The following is a 26,822-nucleotide window of genomic DNA, read 5'->3' on the forward strand; positions in this document are numbered from 1 at the left end:
TGTGATAAGTCACTTTTTCTTTTAATTATGTACGCTTCATCATCAAATAAAGACCGTTCCCATAAGCAGTGAACAGACACTTGTAAAATAAGGTCCCTGATAATTTACAGGTTAACATTCAGACAGGGCTGTGGAGTGAAACAAAGACTTCCAACTTGGCTGCAAGCTGATATTACTTCTTCTTGGGTAGGGCAATGTCAAAGAGTTCGTACATAACATAGACTGTACCTGGAAATAAGGAAAAAAGATTTCTGCAATTATAGTCAAACATTTAAAGAAAGAAAATCAGCAATACCATGGGTTTTCCAGAGGGAAGTATTGACAAGTCAATTTACCAAGTGCGTGCAAAGTTTTTTCGGTTTCTGCTGTCATGTTAGCAATTCCTGACATTTCACTTATTTTGTAAACCCCAGTTCTCTTATTATTTTATCAAATTGAACCATTGGTCTCAAAGCACTACCAGTCCTTTGAGTTCACAAGAATAGCCTAGAAGACAGACCCTCTCGACCCCAACCTACCTTATTGCTGAACCATCAGTACACAAACTGCAGTTCTCACTGGTTGGGGCTACAACGCAGAATGTGTTGAAATGCCAAGCATGAATAAGTCCCACCCTCACAACTACCATCAAAATTTCACATTGGGATCTGCAAAGAACTGCTTGCTTCATTTTATCCTCTTTCCTGACACTAGTTTCAGAAGCATTTTTTTTTATTCTGAGTGTCTGCCCAGGTACAAACCTCCAGCTGCACAGGAAAAGGAGCAGATATCATAGGTGCACCTTGAACAAACCCTGGGTAGCAGGGACTAGAATCTTTAGCTCCTTCTGTGCTTTAGGGGTGGCACATTGGCTCAGTGGTTAGCACTACTGCCTCACAGAATAATGTCTGATACCACCCTCAGGTGACTGTGTGGAGTTTGCACGTTCTCCTTGTGTCTGTGTGGGTTGCCTCCAGGTGCTCTGGTTTCCTCCCACAGTCTAAAGATTAGGTGGACTGGCCACACCAAATTGCCCAAGGATGTACAAGTGAGGTAGATAAGCCTTGAAAAATGCAGGGGGATGGGGTAGAGGTGCTTTCGGAAGGTCAGCATGGACTCAATGGGCTGAGTGGCCTGCTTCCATACTATCAGGATTCTATGATTTTACTTTGCAGTGGCTAAGCTACACAGTAAGTGTATCCATTTCTGTTCAAAGATGCATTTCAGTCAACAAGTTAAATTCTCTCTCTTCACAAGTGCAACCCCTCACAAAGCTGACACTCAAGGGGCCACAGAACTCTAGTTATTCTTCATTGTTCAACCTAGAAACGGGCTGATCATTTGGCAGGGGCACGTTCACAGCCCATACCCATTGTGGCTCCGACATAACACCCAAGTCACTTCTCCTGTTTCCACACTGTAGGGATTCTATGATACTAAGTCTATACATTTACTCACGGTGTTCTGATTCATAACCAGTTTTCTATCCTTATATTCCCTGGTCTGGGTGGGTTACTCTTCAGAGGGTTGGTGTGGACTTGTTGGGCTGATGGGCCTGTTTCCACACCATAGGGATTCTATGATTCTAAGTCTAAGTGAGAACACCCAGATGAGTCACTGTACAGGGACTCAATGTCTTTACCTACTAGAACACGCAGAAAGATCAGGTTTCAAGAAGGATTACCCAGTAAGTCTTACCCACAACAGTGAGACCCATGGTTAGCCTGTAGAGCACAGCATCCATCACACCACCTTTTAGATGGACTGGCAACCCATTGTCCGCCTGAAACAAACAGAAGAATCAATGGGAGTCAATTGTAGCATTGTTGCACCAACATTAGGAAAGCAGCTAATGAGCCAAACCTAGAGGTGCTGTTGAGGCTTACACAAATTCCTCTCACATTGGTTATATTGAAGGGCAGGAAATTCACAGATCCAGAGAGAATAAGACAAAGAGCTACTTTCACATCTTTGGCAGATGAGACTGCCAGAAAAGTGGAACCTGCAGGAGCAGAATGTGGGGCAAGGAAGGAACTGCAATGGGAACATGTTCAGAGATAGCAAGTTTGCTGGTGGAGAAAAGGCTTGAGCACCAGCTTCAACTCCAGGCTCCAGACGGTCAGTCCTTCTAAATCACATGGTTTCTTCTGTCTGACATACATTTCTGGGTGTACAAGTCAATCAAGAGCACAGATTCCAGCCGAGACCGTCAGTGAGATAACACAACTAATGAAGGTCACAGTACAGAAAGCTAGATTTAAAGCCTATCCCAATCTATATTGCTACACTGAGACTAACAAGGCCACATCCCCCACTCTGATGTGCTACTGGGATCCAGCCAGTAGGTGGCAAGGGAAACACTCCATTACCATTCCCAAGCAAAAGTACAAGTGTTCCAAGATACTGGTCTGAGTCCTCTGTTCTGTCAGAAATCCTATATCCTATAGTGGACGGCACGGTGGCACAGTGGTTAACACTGCTGCCTCACAGCGCCAGAGACCTGGGTTCAATTCCCGCCTCAGGCAACTGACTGTGTGGAGTTTGCACATTCTCCCCATGTATGTGTGGGTTTCCTCCCACTGTCCAAAGATGTGCAGGTTAGGTGAACTGGCCATGCCAAATTGCCCGTAGTGTTAGGTGAAGGGGTAAATGTAGGGGAATGGGTCTGGGTGGGTTGCACTTCGGCGGGTCGGTGTGGACTTGTTGGACCGAAGGGCCTGTTTCCATACTGTGTAATCTAATCTAAAAGGAGATATCTAACCCAGATCAGACTAAAAAGCACCCACTTTGATTCACTTTTAGGCCTTCCCAGTTAAAACAGTGTAAACAAGTTTTGCAATCCTCATAGGTAACACCGGAGTGGGTAGACTCTGAAACCAAGTACCCCTTTTCTGTGTTCAGTGCCGTACGCTATCGGTTAAAAAGCCCTTATGGCACTTGGACAGCTGTGTGGGAGAGGGGAGTCACAGGCACTTGGTAACTGGGTGAGGACGTAGGAAAGGTCAGCTCACATTGAGTTGGGGGTGGGGAGAACATTGTCAGGGCGTGTGGTGGATGGGATGTGCTTGGGTATCAGACAGAAGAGGAGTTGAGTCAATGGAGAGGAGTTGGTAAGTAATGGGTCAGGCCCTAGGATGAGGTAGCCATTTTATAGTTTGCCAGGAGTTACAATAGGTTTTAATGTCACAACTTTTCCGGGCTAATTTTTGAGGTAAGTCAGTCAGAACCCTCCAAAGTGACTGACTTGGGAATTTTAGCAATGCTAGGCAATTGCCCATTAGAAGGTTTGACTTTGTGAGGAGCTCCTCTGGAGCTCGCTGCATTAGGATGGTTTCTGTCTATGTTGCTGCAATGTGCAGCTTCTTATCAGAAGATCAGGACCAAGGTTCTGCACGTTGAGATCCTTTTCAGCCTCTGCTTAACCATCAGTATAAATGCTGGGAGCCAAGGTCTGTATCGTTGTAAGAGCCGTGGAGTGCGTCTCCATACAGAGATTACTAAAAGCAGGTACACAGATATGTAAAACAAAAATGTTAATGGTGCTCATCTCTGCAAGACTGGAATACAAAGGGGGAGTTATTAAGTTACAGAAAGTGGTCTGATCAGAGCGCATCTAAAATATTGCAATGAGTTTTGGGCCCTCCAATAGAAACAGGAGATATTGGCCTTGCAAGTGGTGTAACAGATTAACCGGAATGATATTGGGCATAAAGGGCTAAATTCTGAGTTGCATGATGTTAACTCATACTCCCCTGAGTTTAGAGGGTTAACCTATTCAAAGTGTTTATCACAAGATTCTTGACAGGGTAGATGGAGAAAAACTATTAAAGATCAGCATGGGCATGGGTATCACTTTACGTTTTGAGCTGGGCCATTTAGGAGTGTCGTTTTGAAGCAGTTTTCCCACAAACTTGGATCCTTAGCCTTCAAAAGGCTGTAGCCGCTGAATGGGACTACTGGGATCTTTTTGATGGAAAAAAGGTAGGAAAGTGCAGTTTGAAGGTACAGATCAGTCACCAGCTGACTGAAGAACAGAGCAGACTCAAGGGGCTGAATGGCCTCCAGTCCTGTTCACAAGAACTAGACCAAGGCACTGCTCCAATGACAGTCTGATAACCATTCAAGATACTACAATGGCTATGCTCTACTTTTTTCAAAATATTGCCAGTTCACCTTTGCATGTTAGAGACTAACAAATATGATCGTACATTTGGTCATGCATCTCTCCAAAGTTATTGTGATGGTGCAGTGTAAAACAAACACATTGCAGTTTCAAATACACCATATATCAAAAGGTATTTCTTGGCCTTTACTGTTGGAGGTTGAAAATATGAGATCTGTCAATTTTCAGCCATAAAAATAACTGATTCTTAAATCTGAAACCAAATCAGTCTTTTATACACAGGTCATAGTGATCCTTCATCAGAGCATGCTTTTCTGTTGCCTATAATCTTGAATATCTTTCTCCAGCAACTAATTCCCTTTCAGGAAGGATTTCTGAATTCTGCTTCAACAGTTGCTTCCCCCACATCTCCCTTAATTCTGCGGCCACTCTGCTTATATCCTACCTTCACCTGGTAGAGTGGGTCTCACTGTGGCCAGATAATAATAATCCTTCTGGTTAGGTAGTAAGAGACTAGCCAAACCAAGCAAACTACTTCTCATTCAGTTCCTCCCCCGTAGGGTCAGTTTCCACTCACTCCATATCAGAGGCCACTGAACAGATGGCAGCCTTGGCTTTTCAAGCTGCCATTTGATAAGACTGCAGAGAATGCTGACTTTGCTTCTGCCAATTCCTCCCTTCAGCCTGACTGTGCAGACCCAGGTATCTACTCAATTTCCCATTGTACAAAAAGAACATAACTAGGAGCAGTAGGCAATTCAGCCCCTCACGCCTGCTCCGCCACTTAATATGATCATGGCTGATCTCGTCTTGGCCTCAACTCCACTTTCCTGCCCACTCCCCATAATTTTTCAACCCATTGCTAATAACTAAATCTATCTCCACCATAAATTTACTCAACGTCCCAGCATTCACCACACTTTAGGATAGCAAATCCCACTGATTCATGATCCTTTCAGAGAATTTGACCTCACCTCGGGTCTTTAATTCTGCTACCACTTATCCCAGAGGTTGCAATAGATTTGTGCTGGAATGGAACACTATTCACTTCTAGCCTCCTTAACGGCATGGGGGAGGCCAGAAATGATAGTGTCCCATTCCAGCACAGATCTACTACAACTTCTGGGATAAGAGGTAGCAGATTTAAAAACCTGAGATGAGGTCAAATTCTCTGAAAGGATCATGAAAGTCGAGAGGCAAGAGCCACCTCTGCCATTCAGTTAACAATACTTCACTCAACACTACTATCAATGGGTGGTTAAGCCAGCAATGCCCAGATCCCAGGAGTAAATAATTCTATGGACGAGGAATGGCCCATTTCTTTTCATATTCTTTGGAGGCAACATTCAATGTAGTGTTAAAACTCCCTCATACAAACTCAATTCACACATTTCCCAGTCCATTTTGCAAGCTATTGGCCTTATGTTGAAACACTAACAAATAGTTCTGGTCCTTATTGGGAAACACAAGCACTGCAATCGTTATTTCAAATATATTACACAACTCCCCCAAAAGTACGACTCAAGCAGCCGTTAGTTCCAGCTGGTCAGTGGACTCCCAGCTACACAGAGATGACAGGAAAAAAAACATCAAGAGCTCCTCATTGACGGTGAAAACAGTCTCAGTCTGCATTTAAACCTGCAGGGTTGCCTTGGTGGAAACCTTAAATGCAGAGCGAAAGAGAGAAACAGGAAAGGGGCTGGAGGAATAGCTCACCCTGGCCATGGCAGTATTGGCCACATTTTTATCTTTTTCTTACCTCTTCCATGGACCAGACATGATGGGATGAATGCCCCCTACTTCCCCTCCATTCTGTGCCATAAAATTACTGATTAACTACATTCTATAAACCTCACCATCCAACAGTTAAACAGGGTATGGTAAGCTGCTGCTCTAAGTTTTCAGTCAGCTGCCCTGACATTCCCTCTGTAGCTTGCTGTCCACTTCCATCCAATAACAGTTCTCTGAAATGTTTGTGGCAGCTCCGATGGAGGTAAGGTCTCATTAAGATGGTGGCTCAAGAAAACACCCATCTTGGATGAAGATTATTGAACTGCTTTAAATCAGCAGAGCCAAAAAATGACGCCAACTTTCCCCTAAACACACAATTCACACAAGCACATGCGCCCAGCAAAGATTAGTAGACAATGATTGGGTGGTCTGCACTGGAGTTAAAAGCACATATCGAGTACATGCAAACTTAACCCATGAGGGGGCTGCAGTGAAGAAACGTGCAAACGTTCGGGGCGGCATGGTGGCTCAGTAGTTAGCACGGCTGTCTCACAGCACCAGGGACCGGGGTTAGATTCCAGCCTCGGGCGACTGCCTGTGTGGAGTTTGCACATTCTCCCAGTGTCTACATGGGTTTCTTCCAGGTGCTCCAGTTTCCTCCCACATTCCAAAGATGTGCAGGATAGGTGAATTGGCCGTGCTAAATTGCCCAGTGTTCAGGGATGAGTAGGTTAGGTGCATTTGGAGTCAGAGATGTACAGTACGGACAGAGACCCTTCGGTCCAACCCGTTCATGCCGAACAGATATCCCAATCCAATCTAGTCCCACCTGCCAGCACCCGGCCCATATCCCTCCAAACCCTTCCTATTCATATACCCATTCAAATGCCTCTTAAATGTTGCAATTGTACCAGCCTCCACCACATCCTCTGGCAGCTCATACCATACACCCTCTGTGAAAAAGTTGCCCCTCTTTTATATCTTTCCCCTTTCACCCTAAACCTATGCTCTCTAGTTCTGGACTCACCAACCCCAGGGAAAAGATTTTGTCTATTTATCCTATCCACGTCCCTCATAATTTTGTAAACCTCTATAAGGTCACCCCTCAGCCTCCGATGCTCCAGGGAAAACAGCCCCAGCCTGTTCAGCCTCTCCCTATAGCTCAAATCCTCCAACCCTGGTAACCTCCTTGTCAATCTTTTCTGAACCCTTTCAAGTTTCACAACATCTTTCCGATAGGAAGGAGACCAGAACTGCATGCAATATTCCAACAGTGGCCTAACTAATGACCTGTACAGCCACAACATGACCTCCCAACTCCTGTACTCAATACTCTGACCAAGGAAAGCATACCAAACGCCTTCTTCACGATCCTATCTACCTGCGACACCACTTTCAAGAAGCTATGAATCTGCACTCCAAGGTCTCTTTGTTCAGCAAAACTCCCTAGGACCTTACCATTAAGCGTATAAGTCCTGCCCAGATTTGCTTTCCCAAAATGCAGCACCTCGCATTTATCTGAATTAAACTCCATCTGTCACTTCTCAGCCCATTGGCCCATCTGATCAAGATCCTGTTGTAACCTGAGGTAATCTTTTTCGCTGTCCACTACCCTCCAATTTTGGTGTCATCTGCAAACTTACTAACTGTACCTCTTATGCTCGCATCCTCATCATTTATGTAAATGTCAAAAAGTAGAGGGCCCAGCACTGACCCTTGTGGCACTCCACTGGTCACAGGCCTCCAGTCTGAAAAACAACCCTCCACCACCACCCTCTGTCTTCTACCTTTGAGCCAGTTCTGTATCCAAATGGCTAGTTCTCCCTGTGTTCCATGAGATCTAACCTTGCCAACTGCCAGGGATTCTAATCCAAAAACTACTACCCATGTGACCCACAGAAATAACAAACATGGGTCAATGATGAATAGAATGACAGCCTGCTATATTCTAAGCAGAACTTGGAAACAACTTGGTTATTTGCTGGTAATGCAGTACACAGAAGGCTGGATAAAGCAATGCTCTAGGAGACATTGGCTTGCATTCTTTAGCTGAGGAATATAAACATTCAACCAAGTTATGCTTCAAATGCACCTTGATAGGGATTTGCTTAGTCGGCCAACAATGTTATTTATTGGTGCAGAGTCCACGAGCAAAGCTTAATAACAAAAATTCACACGGTGACTACTGACCATTATGGCAGCCAACATTGTGTCTGTTGGAAGCTCAAAACTTCAATGAATTCTTGAAAACGGAAAAATATATCAACCGTTCACCTTGGGAAAAAGTACAGATGTCTTGAAAATAAAAGCACTATTTTAAGGGCACAAAGGCAAGTTAAAAACATTTAGAGTAAAAGTTCAATACACCAAGATTGAGAAGATCTGTAGTTCAGGTTGAGTTCTGGATGTAAGTTTGCTCACTGAGATGGAAGGAGCATTTTCATGAAAACTAACCTTCCAGCTCAGCGAGCAAACATATATCCAGAACCAACATTCATGTGTAACACTGTCAGTAAAGATAGATAATGCTCTTTCCAGCAAATGTGCCAATTTACATTAATCCTAGTGGAAGTTGAACAATAAAGCAGCCAGAATCCGTTCTACTACCCCGGATGGATAAGTCTACCTAAAGAGGAGGAAATGGTTTACAAAATTAATTGCATCCTTTAAGTTAAGACTGCTTCTCTAGGATTTTAAAAATCAACTGCAACTATGACTTTCTGAATTGTGAACTTAATGTCAAATTAGTTGAAACCTACAGATCTGATATATATTCTTATTCATCTCTGTTGGTAAGTAGTAAGTAAAGAGGGTACACAACTTAATCTGCGACAAAGCTCATTGTTTTTACTGTTTCCAAACACCAGGCATGTTGGGATGAATGCCTCCATTCTAATGCTATAAAATTGCATGATCAAGTATATCCTGCAAGCCGTACCATCCAGAAACTAAACTCTATCTGATAAACTGCTGTTGTTTAACTACACTTTCATCAGCTGCTTTAATATTCCCTTTATTTTGTTTGTTGTGCAAACATGGAGTTGAGGGTCAGTTGGCTGGATGGCTGGTCAACAGTGTGGGTTCACTCCAAAACCAGCTGAGGTCACCATAAAAGGTCCTGTCTTCGCGAACTCGCCCCTCACCTGAGGCATAGTGACTCACAAGTTAAAGTACTGGCAGGCATCTGGTCCTCTGAGACTAAGGCAACTTTAAATGTGGAGCAAAAATACATTGAAGACCTGCAAGAAGTGTCCAGCGAGGGGTCACATTCTACCCCAACACAGCTCTCAGCAACTGTCTTGTATTTGCAGGAATCAAATACCTAAAGTATTTTGAGATATGTTGTTGGAATAAGAAGACATGATGCAGTAAGGGATCTTTGGCAGAAGTAATGACAAAAATCCCAAAGCTCTCAATCACTACAGTTTTGCTGACCTTGTGCCTGAATTAGTTTTAAACTTAGTAATAATCATAATTTCTTAACCAAGCAGTTATTGTTCTAATATGTAAACATCAGGCTGGGAGAAGGTAAACTAAATGGATATTGAATTTTTCAAATTTAGCAAATCCTATCTAAAGGTAGAAATCACCTTCAATTTCCAAATTCAGCAAATGCAAATAGTTGCAAGAATGTTCGTTGATTCAGATGACTTGCACTAAATGCAACCACGTACACAATCAGTAAGCACAGGGTAACAACAGCAGCATGGCAGTGTAAAGCTACATGTCGAGCTCCAATTCCTGAAGTAGCCCAACCCAGTCCACACAGGTCACTCACCTGAAATATCTTCTGCTTCTCAGGAACCTTATTCTCCACTCGCCGGCGGGCTGCAGTGCTGAAGGTTCGCTGTGAAAGCTGCTGGAAAGCCTGAGGGAGAAAACCGCAATTACATGGAAATGTAGTTTCCCAAATGGACAATATAGGCTAAGTGTGGATGCGTTACACATGGATAATTATTTGGAATGCACTTATCACAGATGCAACCCTAGATGATCTTTTGATTGCACCAGCTGCTGCAAATGTGGGTAACAAGTCATAAAAATAGCAAGCGAGGTGAATGGCAAATTAATGTGGCTGCCTGAGTGATAGAGAGGCAAGGTTGCCAAATTCATCTGCAAAATTTGAATTATACAGCAGCGCGGAATGAGTAATTCAGTTTTGGCTCCAAGTCACAACAGAATAGTGTATGTTGGACGTCAGGTAAGTGCTGAGATGGACCAGCTGTAATGGTCAAACAGATAAGAGTAGTGAGATTTGAGAAGATTTGTAGTCAAGTTGAGTTTCCTTGGGTTGGTGGAGTTGGAAGGTTCGTTTTCAGACATTTTATCACCATTCTAGGTAACATCATTGGTGAGCCTCTGGTGAAGCATTGGTGTTATGTCTCACTTTCTATTTATGTGCTTAGGTTGCCTTGGGATGGCTATGTCATGTCCTGTGTTGCTGATGTCATTTCCTGTTCTTTTTCGGAGGGTGGTAAATGGGCCCAAGTCGATGTGTTTGTTGATAGAGTTCCAGTTGGAATGCCATGCTTCTAGGAATTCTCGTGCATGTCTTGGTTTGTCCAATGTGGTGTTTGTTACAAACAGGCAGAAAACTAGCCACCAGGATACATGAACATCCACTAACCACAAAAAGACATGACCCACTATCACTAGTATCCTTACATACAGATGAGGAAGGACACCACTTCGACTGGGACAACACATTCATCTTCGGACAAGCCAAACAGAGACACGCACGAGAATTCCTAGAAGTATGGCTTTCCAACCAGAACTCTATCAACAAACACATTGACTTGGACTCCACTTACCACCCCCAGAAAAAAAACAGAAAATATCACCAACCCAAAGCGGGTCATAACACCAGCGCTTCACTGGAGGCTCACTAATGACGTTACTTAGTATGGTGACGAAACACTTGAAAACAAACCTTCTCGCTCAGCGAGCAAACTTTCATCCAGATAGAGTAGAAATTAAAAAGCTGCAGATGCAGGGATTCAAAACAAAGAGGCGCCAAGGTTGAAAACATTCAGTGGATGACAGAATACTGAGTGGGGAAATGAATGTGGCAATACTCTGGGACTGAGCTCTTCTTTGCAACATTGCTTGCTAGCTGACCAGCCAGGGCTAGCCATAGGCTCACACTCCCAGCTCACTCAACCCCATCAAGGGAGCAAATAAATGCTACTGAAATTCTCCATATTTCAGATTTTCAAAATGATGATTGGGATCCAAACACACGTCTAAATTACCTTTTCTCCAGACAATATCAAATATAACATTTAAAGTATGGTTGCCGTGTAAATTAAAACCTTATAACCAATTATGTACTAAGATAAATAGTGCGGACAGCCATTCTGTCCACTCATCCCATTCCATTATTAAATAAGATAATCCTGAAAAATCAACATATTCAATGATCCAATCTTCACTTCTCTGTGGAAGATAATTCCAAACATTAGCACCCTTAGAAGACATTTACCCACGTCTTCATTTTAAACAGGAGGGCCTTTATTTTGAAACTGTGCTTCCTGGCTCTAGAGGGGAAAGACACTAGTGAGGTTTGAGAAGCTTTGCAGCTCAGGTTGAGGTTCTGGATGTAGGTTTGCTCACTGAGCTGGAAGGTTCATTTCCAGACATTTCGTCACCCTACTAGGTAACATCTTCAGAGGGCTGCCGGGTGAAGCACACTGAGAATTCAGAGAAACATGGCATTCCAACTGGAACTCTCAACAAACGCATCGAGTTAGACCCCATTTATCACCCCGAGAAAAAGAACATGAAATGACACTGTCATGGGAAATGACATCACCAACCCAAAGAAACCCAAACATTTAAATAAAAAGCAGGAATCATGAGCAGTGCTTCGCCAAGAGGTCCACTGAAGATGTTACCTAGTAGGGTGACAAAACGTCTGGAAATGAACCTTCCAGCTCAGCAAGCAAACCTACATCCGGGAAAGACCCTCTTGGCATTCACCCTGCCAAGTCCCTCAGAATTGTGTTTCAATAAGACATCCCATTCTTCTAAACTGCAATGAATACAGACCCAACTTGATTCCCATTCATCCCAGAAATGAATCTCCCCTGAGCTGCTTCCAGTGCAAGTATATTCCTCCTTAAGTAAGAAGAGTTGCACTATCTGGTGTCTTGATATGCAAAAGCACTTGCTTTAACAATAGATATATATACCAAGTATATAGATATAATGGTGTATATCTGTATGTTGAAATAACCACCTGGGCCTGCATATAATTTAAAAATCTGCAAGTGAATCAAGGCATGAAACCAACACACAGAAAGAATAGACACTGCTGTAAGCAGGACATAAACAGACCCCTGAAATGGAGACCAATTGGACTGCATTCACAAGTAGAGGAAATTTAAAGCAGCGAAGTATAAAGTCAGAATGAATGAGACACAATACAAAGTAAATGCTGAAACTTAAATACAGGAACAAAAATCTGGGTGCTTTGGAAACAATCTTTGACCATGGCAGGGGCACACTGAATAGAGCACTGATTAACAGAGCAGAATGGAATTCTATTTGCTGCACAGGTAACATCTACAAAAGTGAAACCTTTATGCTAAACTTGTGCGAGTTAGACAGACCTCAACAGGAGCAGTGTACTCAAATTCTCACTGCCTGATCCCATCAGGGCCCTCACCCTCCACACTCAGGCCTCTCAGTCACACCCACACAGCCTTGCACCCCTCAGGACCTTCACTTCCCACCCACCCCCCCAGGGCACACAGTGACCCACTCATTCAGTGCCATCAATGTGACCCTCACTGTGTGATGGTCACTGTGCTGGGGTCTCTCCAAGGGGGACACTGCTCTGTGTGATGGTCACTGTGCTGGGGTCTCTCCAAGGGGGACACTGCTCTGTGTGATGGTCACTGTGCTGGGGTCTCTCCAAGGGGGACACTGCTCTGTGTGATGGTCACTGTGCTGGGGTCTCTCCAAGGGGGACACTGCTCTGTGTGATGGTCACTGTGCTGGGGTCTCTCCAAGGGGGACACTGCTCTGTGTGATGGTCACTGTGCTGGGGTCTCTCCAAGGGGGACACTGCTCTGTGTGATGGTCACTGTGCTGGGGTCTCTCCAAGGGGGACACTGCTCTGTGTGATGGTCACTGTGCTGGGGTCTCTCCAAGGGGGACACTGCTCTGTGTGATGGTCACTGTGCTGGGGTCTCTCCAAGGGGGACACTGCTCTGTGTGATGGTCACTGTGCTGGGGTCTCTCCAAGGGGGACACTGCTCTGTGTGATGGTCACTGTGCTGGGGTCTCTCCAAGGGGGACACTGCTCTGTGTGATGGTCACTGTGCTGGGGTCTCTCCAAGGGGGACACTGCTCTGTGTGATGGTCACTGTGCTGGGGTCTCTCCAAGGGGGACACTGCTCTGTGTGATGGTCACTGTGCTGGGGTCTCTCCAAGGGGGACACTGCTCTGTGTGATGGTCACTGTGCTGGGGTCTCTCCAAGGGGGACACTGCTCTGTGTGATGGTCACTGTGCTGGGGTCTCTCCAAGGGGGACACTGCTCTGTGTGATGGTCACTGTGCTGGGGTCTCTCCAAGGGGGACACTGCTCTGTGTGATGGTCACTGTGCTGGGGTCACTCCAAGGGGAACACTGCACTGTGTGATGGTCACTGTGCTGGGGTCTCTCCAAGGGGGACACTGCACTGTGTGATGGTCACTGTGCTGGGGTCTCTCCAAAGGGGACACTGCACTGTGTGATGGTCACTGTGCTGGAGTCTCTCCAAGGGGGAACACTGCCCTGTGTGATGGTCACTGTGCTGGGGTCTCTCCAATGGGGAACACTGCACTGTGTGATGGTCACTGTGCTGGGGTCTCTCCAAGGGGGACACTGCACAGTGTGATGGTCACTGTGCTGGAGTCTCTCCAAGGGGGAACACTGCACTGTGTGATGGTCACTGTGCTGGAGTATCTCCAAGGGGGACACTGCACTGTGTGATGGTCACTGTGCTGGGGTCACTCCAAGGGGGAACACTGCACTGTGTGATGGTCACTGTGCTGGGGTCACTCCAAGGGGGAACACTGCACTGTGTGATGGTCACTGTGCTGGGGTCACTCCAAGGGGGACACTGCACTGTGTGATGGTCACTGTGCTGGGGTCACTCCAAGGGGGACACTGTACTGTGTGATGGTCACTGTGCTGGGGTCACTCCAAGGTGGACACTGCACTGTGTGATCACTGTGCTGGGGTCTCTCCAAGGTGGACACTGTACTGTGTGATGGTCACTGTGCTGGGGTCACTCCAAGGGGGAACACTGCACTGTGTGATGGTCACTGTGCTGGGGTCACTCCAAGGGGGACACTGCACTGTGTGATGGTCACTGTGCTGGAGTCTCTCCAAGGGGAACACTGCACTGTGTAATGGTCACTGTGCTGGAGTCTCTCCAAGGGGAACACTGCACTGTGTAATGGTCACTGTGCTGGGTCTCTCCAAGGGGGAACACTGCACTGTGTGATGGTCACTGTGCTGGGGTCTCTCCAAGGGGGACACTGCACTGTGTGATGGTCACTGTGCTGGGGTCACTCCAAGGGGGGACACTGCACTGTGTGATGGTCACTGTGCTGGGGTCACTCCAAGGGGGACACTGCACTGTGTGATGGTCACTGTGCTGGGGTCTCTCCAAAGGGGACACTGCACTGTGTGATGGTCACTGTGCTGGAGTCTCTCCAAGGGGGAACACTGCCCTGTGCTGGGGTCTCTCCAAGGGGGAGCACTGCACTGTGTGATGGTCACTGCTGGGGTCTCTCCAAGGGGAACACTGCACTGTGTGATGGTCACTGTGCTGGGGTCTCTCCAAGGGGGAACACTGCACTGTGTGATGGTCACTGTGCTGGGGTCTTTCCAAGGGGGGACACTGCACTGTGTGATGGTCACTGTGCTGGGGTCTCTCCAAGGGTGAACACTGCACTGTGTGATGGTCACTGTGCTGGGGTCTCTCCAAGGGGGATACTGCACTGTGTGATGGTCACTGTGCTGGGGTCTCTCCAAGGGGGACACTGCACTATGTGATGGTCACTGTGCTGGGGTCTCTCCAAGGGGGACACTGCACTGTGTGATGGTCACTGTACTGGGGTCTCTCCAAGGGGGACACTGCACTGTGCTGGCCACTGTGCTGGGGTCACTCCAAGGGGGAACACTGCACTGTTTGATGGTCACTGTGCTGGGGTCTCTCCAAGGGGGACACTGCACTGTGTGATGGTCACTGTGCTGGGGTCTGTCCAAGGGGAACACCACTGTGTGATGGTCACTGTGCTGGGGTCTCTCCAAGGGGGACACTGCACTGTGTGATGGTTACTGTGCTGGGTCTCTCCAAGGGGAACACTGCACTGTGTGATGGTCACTGTGCTGGGGTCTCTCCAAGGGGGAACACTGCACTGTGTTATGGTCACTGTGCTGGGGTCTCTCCAAGGGGGACACTGCACCGAGGGTCATGGAGTCATAGAGAAGTATAGCACAGAAACAGATCCTTCGGTCTGACTCGTCCATGCCGACCAGCTATCCTAACCTAATCTAGTCCCATTTCCCAGCATTTGGACTGTATCCCTCTAAACGCTTCCTATTCATTTACCCAACCAGATGCCTTTTAAATATTGAAATTGTACAAGCTTCCAGCATTTACTCTGGAAGCTCATTCCTTACATGCACCACCCTTTGTGTGAAAAAGTTGCCCCTTAAGGTCCTCCTTAAATCTTTCCCCTCTCTCCTTAAACCTATGCCCTCTAGTTCTGGACACCCCCACCCCAGGGAAAAGACCTGTTTATTTATCCTATCCATGCCCCTCATGATTTTGTAAAGCTCTAGAAGGTCACTCCTCAGCCTCTGACATTCCAGGGAAACAGACCCAGCCTATTCAGCCTTTCCCTATATCTGAAACCCTCCAATCCTAACAACATCCTTGTAAATCTTTTCTGAAACCTTTCAAGTTTTACAACATCCTTCCAATAGAAGGAAGACCAGAAATGTGCACTGTATTCCAAAAGTGGCTTAACCCATGTCCTGTAGAGCTGCAACATGACCTCCTAACTCTTATGCTCAATGCTCTGACCAATAAAGGAAAGCATACCAAACACCTTCTTCACTATCCTATCTACCTAGGACTCCACTTTCAGGGATCTATGAACCTGCTCACCAAGGTCTCTTCATTCAGCATCGTCCCCCAGGACCTTGCCATTAAGTGTATAAGTCCTGGTAGACAGGAAGACACTGCACTGTCTGAGGAGGATAGTGAGGAGGACACTGCACTGTCTGAGGGGGACACTGCAATGTCTGAAGGGGGTAGTGAGGGGAACACTACTGTGCGAAGGTCACACTGGGATGCACTGCTCTGTCTGAGGGGAATAGTGAGGGAATACTGCACTGCCTGAGGGTCATATTGAGGGGGACATTACTGTGTGAGGGTCTCACTGAGGAGAATACTGCTCTAAGTGTCACACTTAAGGGACACTACTCTGAGGGTCAGGCTGAGGGTACGGTGCATTGTCTGAGAGTGACTCTGAGGGAACGTGTTTTGAATGTCAATCGAAGAATGTCACTCCTCTGTCGGAGGGTCACTGAGAGGTCATTGCAGTATTTGATGGTCACCCTGACGGGAAAACTACACTGTCTGGGGGTCACTCCGCTGAGGGATTGTACCAGCCTCCACCACTTCTTCTGGCAGCTCATTCATTTCACACATCACTCTTTGTTTGAAAAAGTTGCCCCTTAGCTCCCTTTTAAACTGAAATTCTTACAGTGTGGAAACAGGCCCTTCAGCCCAACATGTACACACTGACCCTCTGAAGAATAACCCAGCCAGACACATTCCCCTACCCGAATGCATCTAACCGACATATCCCTGTGACGCTATGGGCAATTTAGCATAGCCAGTTCACTTAACCTGCACATCTTGGATTGTAGGAGGAAACCCACACAGACAGTTGCCCAAGGCTGGAATCAAACCTGGGTCCCTGGCACTCTAACCACTGAGCCACCGTGCCACCTCTCTCCTTAAACCTATGCCCTCTACTTCTGGACACCCCCTCACCAGGGAAGAGACCTGTCTATTTACCCTATCCATGCCCCCCATGAGTTTATAAAGCTCTGGAATGTCACTCCTCAGCCTCTGATACTCCAGGGAAAACAGCCCCAGCCTATTCAGCCTTTCCCTATAGCTCAAATCCTCCAATCCTGGCAACACCCTTGTAAATCTTTTCTGAACCCGTTCAAGTTTCACAACATCCTTCCAATAGAAGGGAGATCAGAATTGCACACAGTACTTCAAAAGTGGCTTAACTCATGTCCTGTACATTTTGCAACATGACCTCCTAACTCTTATGCTCAATGTTCTGACCAATAAAGGAAAGCATACCAAACACCTTTTTCACTATCCTATCTATCTAGGACTCCACTTTCAAGGCACTATGAACCTGCTCACCAAGGTCTCTTTGTTCAGCAACACTTCCCAGGACTTTGCCAATGAGTGTATAAGTCCTGCCCTGATGTGCCTTTCCAAAATGCATTTATGTTTATGTTTAATTTATGTTTATCTAAATTAACTCCATCTGCCAGTCCATTGGTCCATCTGATCAAGATCCCGTTGTACTCTGAGGTAACCTCCTTCACTGTCCACTACTCATCTAATTTTGTTATCATCTGCAAACTTACAAACTATACCTCCTATGTTCACATCCAAATCCTTTATATAAATGACAAAAGACAGTGAACCCAGCACCGATCCTTGTGGCGCACCGCTGGTCAAACAATCCTCCACCATCATCTTCTGTCTTCTACCCTCAAGCCAGTTCTGTATTCAAGTGATGAGTTCTCCCTATGTTCCATGCACTGTCTGATGATCACTCTGAGGTGGGGGTCACTGTCTGAGAGTCACACTGAGGAGATACTTAGTCTGAGGGTCACACTGGGGAGACACTGCTTTGTGTGAGGGTGGCACTGAGGGATCACTGTACAGTTAGTCCTGTCTTTCAGCTCAGTAATAGAACCCAAAGCATCATTGGGAGAATGGCAGGCAAGATTAGGTGACCCTCTGTGTTGTTAATTTCTGGAGCAAGTTGCTGAAAGTTCTGTGGCATCGATCCTAATTGAATTTGTTGTTGTACATGTATTGTAAGATGTTCAATCATAGTATATTAGCAGTATTAACCATGTGTAATGGGTTAAAGGGTTATGGGAAGTGGGTAGCAAAGTGAAGATGAGGCCTAGATGAGATTAGTCACGATCATAATGAATGATCAAGGAAGCTTGAGGGGAGGAGTTACCCCTTCCTGCTCTTATTCATGTGTTAGGTTGGAGTGTTAGAAATAATTTGTCTATGTATTGTGGATTGGTACTGTTGTAATGTTGCAGAATAAAAGTATTATTGTTTGTTCAAAACTGGAATCTTGTGGCTTAGTCCTTTCCCTTAATCTCTGACTTTATCTAAAAATAAGTTACTTGTCCCTAATCAGATTGTGACATAAAATAGGTTTTCTGACCTGGGCCATAACAGAATTGCTTTTTGTGAACAAGATCTACCTAAACTGTGTAGCTTCAAGCATTGAAGCTCTACTGGAACATATTGGCTAGGAGCACACTTAGTTCTGCAGTTTGAGTCTTTGTTATTATTGTGGAATGTTGTCAGGATTTGGCCTCTAAGAGAGAGGCAGCTGTGTCATGAGAATTTTACTGGACTAATAATCAGTGGCCCAGGCTAAGGTAGGAGTATGGATTCCGATCTCACCATGGCAGCTGGTGGAATTTAAAGCCAGTTAATAAATCCAGAGTATAGAACAAATCTCAGTAATGGTGTCATGAAAATGTCATTTTTATTTTTAAAAACTCTGATTCATTAATGCTCCTTCGAGAAGGAAATCTGTCTATGTGACTTGAAAGCCACAGTAAAGTGACTGGCCCTTAACTTCCCTCTGAAATCCCCAGTAAGCTATTCATTACTAAGGCTGGGTAACAAGTGTGGATCATCCACTCAGCATGTCTGGTTCAGGATGGATTGAAATACCTCGGCCTTGATTTTCGCACTTTTGTCAAGTCTCCCCTCCTGTTACTTGTTTAATTGCCCAATACTGTCCGGGACTGGTGGCAGGATTGCAGAGCTTGGATCTGATCTGTTGGTTGTGGGAACGCTTTGCTCTGTCTATTGCGTACTGCTTCTACATTTGGTCATACGTGTGATCCTGTATTGACATTTTGGCACCTCACTTCTGGCTCTGCCTGGTGCAGCTCCTGTCATGCACTCCTGCACTAGATAAACTTGACTGGACCATCGTATTCCCAATTCCCATTATCCTGGTTCGCCCCTGCACTCCATATTGAGCCAGTGTCGATTTCCTGGCTTGATGGTAATGGTAGAGTGGAAGATATACTGAGGGTGTAATGAATACCGTTCAATTGCTTTTGATGTCCACAGCACTTTGTGGATGTTTGGTCTTGAGGTGCTAGATCTGTTTGAAGTTTATCCCATTTAGCATGGTTGTAGTGCCACTCAACAGGCCAGTATGCATCTTTAGTATGAAGATGTGACTTTGTCTCTGCAAGGACTGCAGTGGTCACTTAATACTGCCATGAACAGATATATCTGAAACATGTGGATTGACGACGATGAGATAAACGAGTTTTTTTCCCCATATTTGTTCTCACTACCTATTGCAGGCAGATATGTCTTTCAGGACTTGACCAGCCCAGGCAGTAGTGGTGCTATTGAGCCACTCTTGATGATCATATCGAAGACCCCTACCCAAAGTGCACTCTGTGCCCTTTCTAACTTTAGTGTTGCTTCCAAGTGATGCTCACATATGACCTGATACCTGAGATTTTGTCAAATCCACTGCTATTCTTTAGGAATGCCAGATAACTTACTCCTGATGTATATTATACTGCCACTATGGTGGGTGTGTCCTGCCAGGGAAGGTGATGGTAGTATCTGCAATGCGATCTATAAGACATGATTCGGTGAGTGTGTTGACAAATTGCCGATGGTGTTTAATTTAGATAAACGTGAGGTGTTGCATTTTGGTAAGGTAAATCAGGACAGGACTTCCAAAGTTAATGGTAGGGGCCTGGGGAGTGTTGCTGAGCAAAGAGACCTAGAGGTGTACAAGTGCACAATTCCTTTAAAGTAGAGTCACTGGTGGTGGTGAAGGCGGTGTTTGGCACACTTGCCTTCATGGGTCAGTGCATTGAGTATAGGAGTTGGGATGTCATGTTGCAGATGTACAGGACATTGGTTCGGCCACTTTTAGAATACAGCAGGTTGCAAGTTTGCTGGCTAAGCTGGTAGATTTATTCTCAGATGTTTCATCACCATGCTAGGTAACATCATCTGATGAAGCGCTAGTGTTGTATCCCGCTTTCTATTTATGTGTGTTGATCTGTTACGGTCGGTGATATCATTTCCGGTTCTTTTTCTCAGAGGTTGGTAAACCGGGTCCAAGTCGATGTGCATTCAATTCTAGTCTCTCTGCTGTAGGAAAAATGTTGTGAAACTTCAAAGGATTTTGAAAAGCTTTTCAAAGGTATAGCCAGGAATGGAGGGGTTGAGCTACAGGGAGAGGCTGAATAGGCTGGGGCTGTTTTCCCTGGAGCATCGGAGGCTGAGGGGTAGCCTTATGGAGGTTTATAAAACCTTGAGGGGCATGGATAGGATGTACAGTCAAGGTCTTCCCCTCAGGTTAGAGGAGTTCAAAACTAGAGAGAATAGGTTTAAGGTGAGATGGAGAAAGATTTAAAAGGGACCTCGAGGGGTAGCTTTTTCATGCAGAGGTGATGCATGTATGGAATGAGCTACCAAAGCAGGTAGTGGAGGCTGGTACAATTGCAACATTTAAAAGGCATCTGGATGGGTATATGAATAGGAAGTATCTGGAGGGAAATGGGCCAAATGCTGGCAAATGGGACTATGTCATTTAGGATATCTGGTCAACATGGAGGAGTTGGACTGAAGAGTCTGATTTCATGCTGCATAACTCTGTGACTCTATTCTGGATGCTTTTTGACCAGTCCGTCTATTTCTATACAAGCCTCCAGGAATTAATAAAGAGGATGATGCTGAATCAACTGAGCTGTTAACATGTTATTTTCTCCTAGGTGTTACTGGTCTAATTGTGCACAGATTACCTACATTAAAATGGTAACCACAACAACAACACATAAATAGCACTCTTAACCTAATGATACAGTCCAAGGTGCTTCACAGGATTAAGCTATGAAACCAAGCCTCAATATAACTGGGTTTGATGTTTAAAGAGTCTGGTTAAAGAGGGATATTTTCAGTGTTGCCTTTTGGGGGGGGGGGGGCTGTGGTGGTGCCAGCAGCAGAGTGCGGGGAGCTGTTTGGCGCTGCCTTTCTGGAGTTGACTTCTCACCTATCGAGAAGTCTAAAGTGGGGAATTTTGTATGCGTTCTGAGGCTGCATTCCCATCCCTCCTTGGGGATAGGAGCATATCAATCAGGGCCTACACAACTGAGGCACCAATGGTGAAACAAGATCAGAGATGCAGGAGAAGCCAGAATGAGAGAATCACTGATATCTTGGAGGATAATCGGGCTGGAGATGATTAGAGATAGGGAGGGGAGAGGCCATGGATGGTTTTGGATGCGAATTTTAAAACTGAGTTGTCACTTGACTAGGAGCTAATGTAGAATAGCAGGTGTAGGGATTATTGGGGAATGAGCTTGATTTGGTTTGATTTATTGTCGTCAGGTGTACCCAAGTAGAGTGAAAAGCTTTGTTTTGCAAACAGCATAGACAGATCATAACAGATCATAAGGACACACAGATCATAGGGTGCTTTAACAGAGTGAGGCACACAAGGTTACGACTGCACAGGAGGTGTGCAAAACAAGATCAACATTAGATTTGAAATTAGCGAGGTCCATTCAGATTCAAAAAATGTGGTGCTGGAAAAGCATAGTGGGTCAGGCAGCATCCGAGGAGCAGGAGAGTCAATGTTTCAGGCATAAGCCCTTCACCAGGACCAAGACACAAATAGCAAGTGGGACAGAACATCAGCACATCATCAGAGGCTCACTGATGATGTTACCTGTCATAGTGACGAAACGTCTGAGAACAAACCTACCAGCTCAGTGAGCAAACCTGAGCTACAAATCTTCTCTAAAATCACATTATGTACCCAGATAGGATGCTTTCTATGGTGTATCTGTAAAGGTTGGTGAGGGTCCTCATGACATGCTGAATTTCCTAAGGCACCTGAGGAAGAGAAGGCATTGTTGTACTCCCTTGACCATCTCATCTACATAGGAGGCCCAGGACTGATTATCGGTTATCGTCACTCCCATGAGCTTGATGCTCTCGACCCTCTCCACCTCAGCTCCTTTGATGTAGGTAGGAGCGTGTCCTCCTCCTTTCTTCCTGAAGTCAATGATCAGTTTTCTTGTTTTGCCAATATTTACAGAGAGGTTGTTATCATTGCATCACAACAAGCACTCTATCTCTTTCCTCCATTCTGATTCATGGTTGTTTGATATTCAGCTACCATGGTGGTATGCCAGCAAACTTGGAGATGGCTGTTCATGTGGCATTTGGCTACACAGTCGTGGGTGTACAAGGAGAACAGTAGGGGGCTGAGAATGTAACCTTGTGGGATGCCAATGTTGCGGATTATCATGGAGGAGGTATTGTCGTCTATCTTCACTGATTACGGTCTGTGGGTCAGGAAGTTTAGGATCCAGTTGTAGAGGGCAGAGTTGAGACCTAAGTCTTGGAGTTTTGAGATTAGTCTGGAAGGGATTATGGTGTTGAGGGTGGAGCTGTAGTCGATGAATAGCAGCTTGATGTAAGTGTCCTTGTAATCCATATGTTTCAGGGATGAGTGTAGGGCTAGGAAAATGGCATCCGCTGTGATCCTGTTACATTGGTAGGCAAATTACAGGGAATCGATGCAGAGCGGGAGGCTAGTATTGATGTGGGCCCTGACCAGCCTCTCAATCCACCTCATGATTATGGAGGTCAGAGCCATGTTGACTGACGAGAGTGTGGTGCTGGAAAAGCACGGCAGGTCAGGCAGCATCCGAGGAACAGGAAAATCGACGTTTCAGGAGCCCTTCATCAGGAGTGAGTCCTGTGGGCCAGAGGCCGGGCAGCCTCCTGCTCCTCGGATGCTGTCTGACCTGCTGCGCTTTTCCAGCACCACACTCTTCAACTCTGATCTCCAGCATCTGCAGTCCTGACTTCCTCCACTTTGGATGACCTAAAGTTTGGGGAAGATAGAACCTAGGAGGGTGTTGGAATGGCTGCACACAGCAATAACAAATAAGCCAATGAGTATTTGCAGCAACAGATGAGGTGAGACGGGGATGAAAATCAGGCCATGTTGGAGTGGAGATGGGTGGTCTGGGTGATGGTGCAAATATAAGGCCTCAGGATGAAAAGCGTGATCTGAATTTCTGCTGTTCGTCTGTAATTTTAAGGTGTGTGTTCGTGGCAAGTTTTATGTTTGTACAAATTCCATTGTGTGTGTTTGTGTGGAACAGAAATGTTTCCCCGTCTGTCTGAAAAGATAACTTGAGCAGCAGTTGGCTGGCTGTGTATTCGCATGGGCCAGCCTTGGAACTGGAAGTGTGGGGGAGGCAGGTTCAGTGGAGGCATTGGAAGGTTATTGGAATAGAAACGACGTGTTACAGGGATTGGGCAATGAGTTAAAGGAAGCTGGTGCAGAACTGCACAGTGACAACTGTGTAAAGCACAGAACGGGGCCAAAGTCTCTGGGAGCGATCAGTGTGAATCCGAGGCCACTCCCAGTGAGTCTTGAAGCCGCCCATCAGGCATTGGCTCCGCCTGGGTGTTAAATAACATCGAGTGAACAAGGCTGATGCGAGCAGACGGAGTCAGTACCTTTGTGTTGCCGGGAGAGAGGTGGGTAACCTGTGCCAGGTACGGTGTGTAGGAAGCTCTCGGCATCGGCCGGGACTGCAAGTGAGGGAGACCCTCGGGAGGGGAGGTAGGTCTGAGAGCGGAGTGGCCTGTTTATACCCCCCCAAGGAGAGGAGAGTGGCCTGTTTATACCCCCCCCAGGAGAGTAGATGGGCGAGCGTCTCCTCTGAAGTCACCAGCTCAGGAACGGTCCCGACTCTGTGCTGCCTCCCCTAGTTCAATAGCTGGGGCAATCCAGCTTCACAATTACAGCCCGGGGCAGAGACAGCAACAGAGGCTGTACTGTAGTTTTTCTTAATCTGTGATCTGACTTTCTGCTGTTGGGCTGTAATTTTAAGCGTGTGTGTTCGTGGCAAGTTTTAGATTTAGATTACTTACAGTGTGGAAACAGGCCCAACAAGTCCACACCGACCCGCCGAAGCGCAACCCACCCATACCTCTACATTTACCCCTTACCTAACACTACGGGCAATTTCCCATGGCCAATTCACCTGACCCTGCACATGTTTGGACTGTGGGAGGAAACCGGAGCACCCGGAGGAAACCCACACAGACACGGGGAGAATGTGCAAACTCCACACAGTCAGTGGGAATTGAACCCGGGTCTCTAGCGCTGTGAGGCAGCAGTGCTAACCACTGTGCCACCGTGCCGCCCACACGGTTTTTGTGTCTGTACTATTTCTAATGTGTGTAGCAGAAATGTTGACGCGACTGGTTTTATTTTGCATCAACTGGTTTTATTTAGTGAACTGTTCTGGTTGCCCCACACAGGTGACAAATGTGTTTGAACTTGCAACTGTTTGCAAATGGGTGTAGCCATGACAAGTTTGCTCATTGTTTCCTGAGTCCACTTTTTCATCAGGTAGTTGAAGGTGAGCCGGGATAATGGAAATTGGAAATACGATGGTCCAGTCAAGTTTATCTAGTGGCTAGTCATCTTAGTCTGGCCCAGGACTCTGTCATCTCTCCTTCAACCAACTGTCTACACCCTCCGACCTAATGGACTGCAGTCCAGAAGTACTTCAGTGTTATAAAGAACTTTGGGTCCTTCCAGGATTTGACAATACAGGCACTCAATTTGACAAATTTCCAACCAATACGGTTAAATTCGTATTTCACGTTTAATGCAAATTTTGTGGCCAATTAAATTTTCCATCTATTTTTCCATTAAAATATCTATCTTCAGCAGTTACTCCAGTGTGATGGAGATTCCTATTTGTATTTTCACACTCTCTAGCTTGTGAGTCAAAGTTTAACCAGTGGCAGTACTGAGGAAGGTCTGCAAAGACTGTAGTGCAGTCTTGCAGATGAGATGTTAAACTGAGGCCCCTCACGTGGAAGTGGAAGATTCTACCCCACAGTTCTGACGAATCTCAGAATAATCGCAGCACACAATGAGGCCAGTCAGTGTCTTTGCCCTTGTCTGAAAAATGTGTTGCTGGAAAAGCGCAGCAGATCAGGCAGCATCCAAGGAGCAGGAGAATCTCCAAGGAGCTGAAGAAGGGCTTATGCCCAAAACGTCGATTCTCCTGCTCCTTGGATGCTGCCTGACCTGCTGCGCTTTTCCAGCAACACATTTTTCCGCTCTGATCTCCAGCATCTGCAGCCCTCACTTTCTCCTTTGCCCTTGTCTGCAGGAAGAGCAGGGAAGTACCCCAGGTACTGGCTCCTGATCCCTGTACATTGAACCACCCCAAAACCCCAATGAGGTGTCTGTGTGGCCAGAGAGTAGAGGTTTTCATACGTTTGAGCTGGGGCTTTGGAGTTAGGTTCATTCCCTTTGTCATTGCTTAGGGAAAAGGTTCAGGCTTTCTCAGTTGGACAGACTGATCATGCTGAAATCGCCAATATTTCCAGCCCTGATAAAGTTTCCCTGAGATTGTTAAGACTTAGTAACAGACTAGAATCGCAGACCAAGTGAGGACAGTAGGCCCTTTTCCCCTGAAGGACATTGATAGTATAATTGGAATGAAAAGAACTGCGGGCACTAAGTCAAAAACAAAAATTGCTGGAAAAGCTCAGCGGGTCTGGCAGCATTTGTGAAGAGAAACCAGAGTTAACGTTTCGGGTCCAGATGCAGTCCCGAGGAAGGGTCACCAGACCCGAAAATGTTAACTCTGATTTCTCTTCACAGATGCTGCCAAGGCCTGCTGGGTTTTCCCAGAAATTTCTGCTTTTGTTTCTGACAGTCCAATGGGGTTTTCGCAATTGTACAATTACAGATATTGCATGTTACAATTGCTGCTAGCAAACTTGCAAATTGACCAAAATATATGTGCTTTGTAATTCTTGTAAGGTCAAGGTAAAATAGCAAATGAGAGGCTGGGGCAGGAACATATTTTTTAATCCTTACAACTCATCACGTGTCATCAGATCTAGTCTTCAGGCCCACAGGAAACATTGTTGACAGCATCTGGGCATGAGAATGTTTAACGGAATTTGGATAGTATAAGGGTGTGTTTTAACCCCATGGTTTAAACAAAGAACTCAACTAATTATTGGACATTTTGCATCAAAGAGAAATTGTTATGGAACACCAATGTTGTGTCGATTTACCACCCAGGTCTTTTCCTGGCTTTTAAATATGCCATAAAAAGACTCAGCTACAATCGAGAACTGCTGAGTTTCTCCAGCAATTTCTATTTTTGTCTCGACAACAGTTTCTTTTTGGTGCCAATTAGAGCTGGGTCAAGCTAGCACTTGCCGGTGTCTGTCTAATTCCTTGAGTTTAAAGTAAAGTATAAATATATATGTAAAGTATGCATTTAAAGTAGATGCTTGTGTAAATTGGGGTTCGTGGAATGATGCTGTCAGATGCTTATTTGAATTTTCTTGCTTGCACTTTTAAGTAAAAGGAACCTTTTCCATAAAACTTGAATTGTTTGTTCTGGGTGCTCAGACTCAATAGACAGTTTGTTTTGTCGAGAGTGTGGCGCTGGAAAAGCACAGTAGGTCAGGCAGCATCTGAGGAGCAGGAGAGTCAACGTTTCTGGCGTAAGCCAGAAAGGAATGGAAAGGAATGATCCACAAAACCTTATAGTTGTCATAACTACTTTCTTTGCTCTGGGT

The 26,822-nt window shown here is 45.8% G+C and overlaps 2 protein-coding genes across 6 annotated transcripts in view; one reads left to right on the forward strand and one right to left on the reverse strand.

Annotated features, from left to right (window-relative positions):
* On the reverse strand, window positions 1–23,780 carry LOC122553272 (cytochrome c oxidase subunit 7A2, mitochondrial-like). The gene is made up of 4 exons (XM_043696858.1): window positions 23,715–23,780; window positions 9,612–9,758; window positions 1,678–1,762; window positions 1–228 (listed from the first exon to the last, which is right to left on the reverse strand). The coding sequence occupies exons 1-4, from the start codon at window positions 23,778–23,780 to the stop codon at window positions 173–175; spliced, it is 354 nt and encodes a 117-aa protein (XP_043552793.1). The 3' UTR covers window positions 1–172.
* LOC122553045 (ribonuclease T2-like) overlaps window positions 23,548–26,822 on the forward strand; it is a 23,039-nt gene continuing 19,764 nt past the window's right edge. Inside the window, exon 1 of one of the 5 annotated variants that reach the window (XM_043696513.1) lies at window positions 23,548–23,735. The gene's annotated coding sequence lies outside the window, so the exon portion shown is untranslated. Of the gene's footprint in view, window positions 23,821–26,822 lie in introns of all 5 variants that reach the window. The other 4 variants (XM_043696511.1, XM_043696512.1, XM_043696509.1 and 1 more) reach the window with 4 other exon arrangements.

This window comes from Chiloscyllium plagiosum, chromosome 9, assembly GCF_004010195.1.
Source record: "Chiloscyllium plagiosum isolate BGI_BamShark_2017 chromosome 9, ASM401019v2, whole genome shotgun sequence".
Taxonomy (NCBI): domain Eukaryota; kingdom Metazoa; phylum Chordata; class Chondrichthyes; order Orectolobiformes; family Hemiscylliidae; genus Chiloscyllium; species Chiloscyllium plagiosum.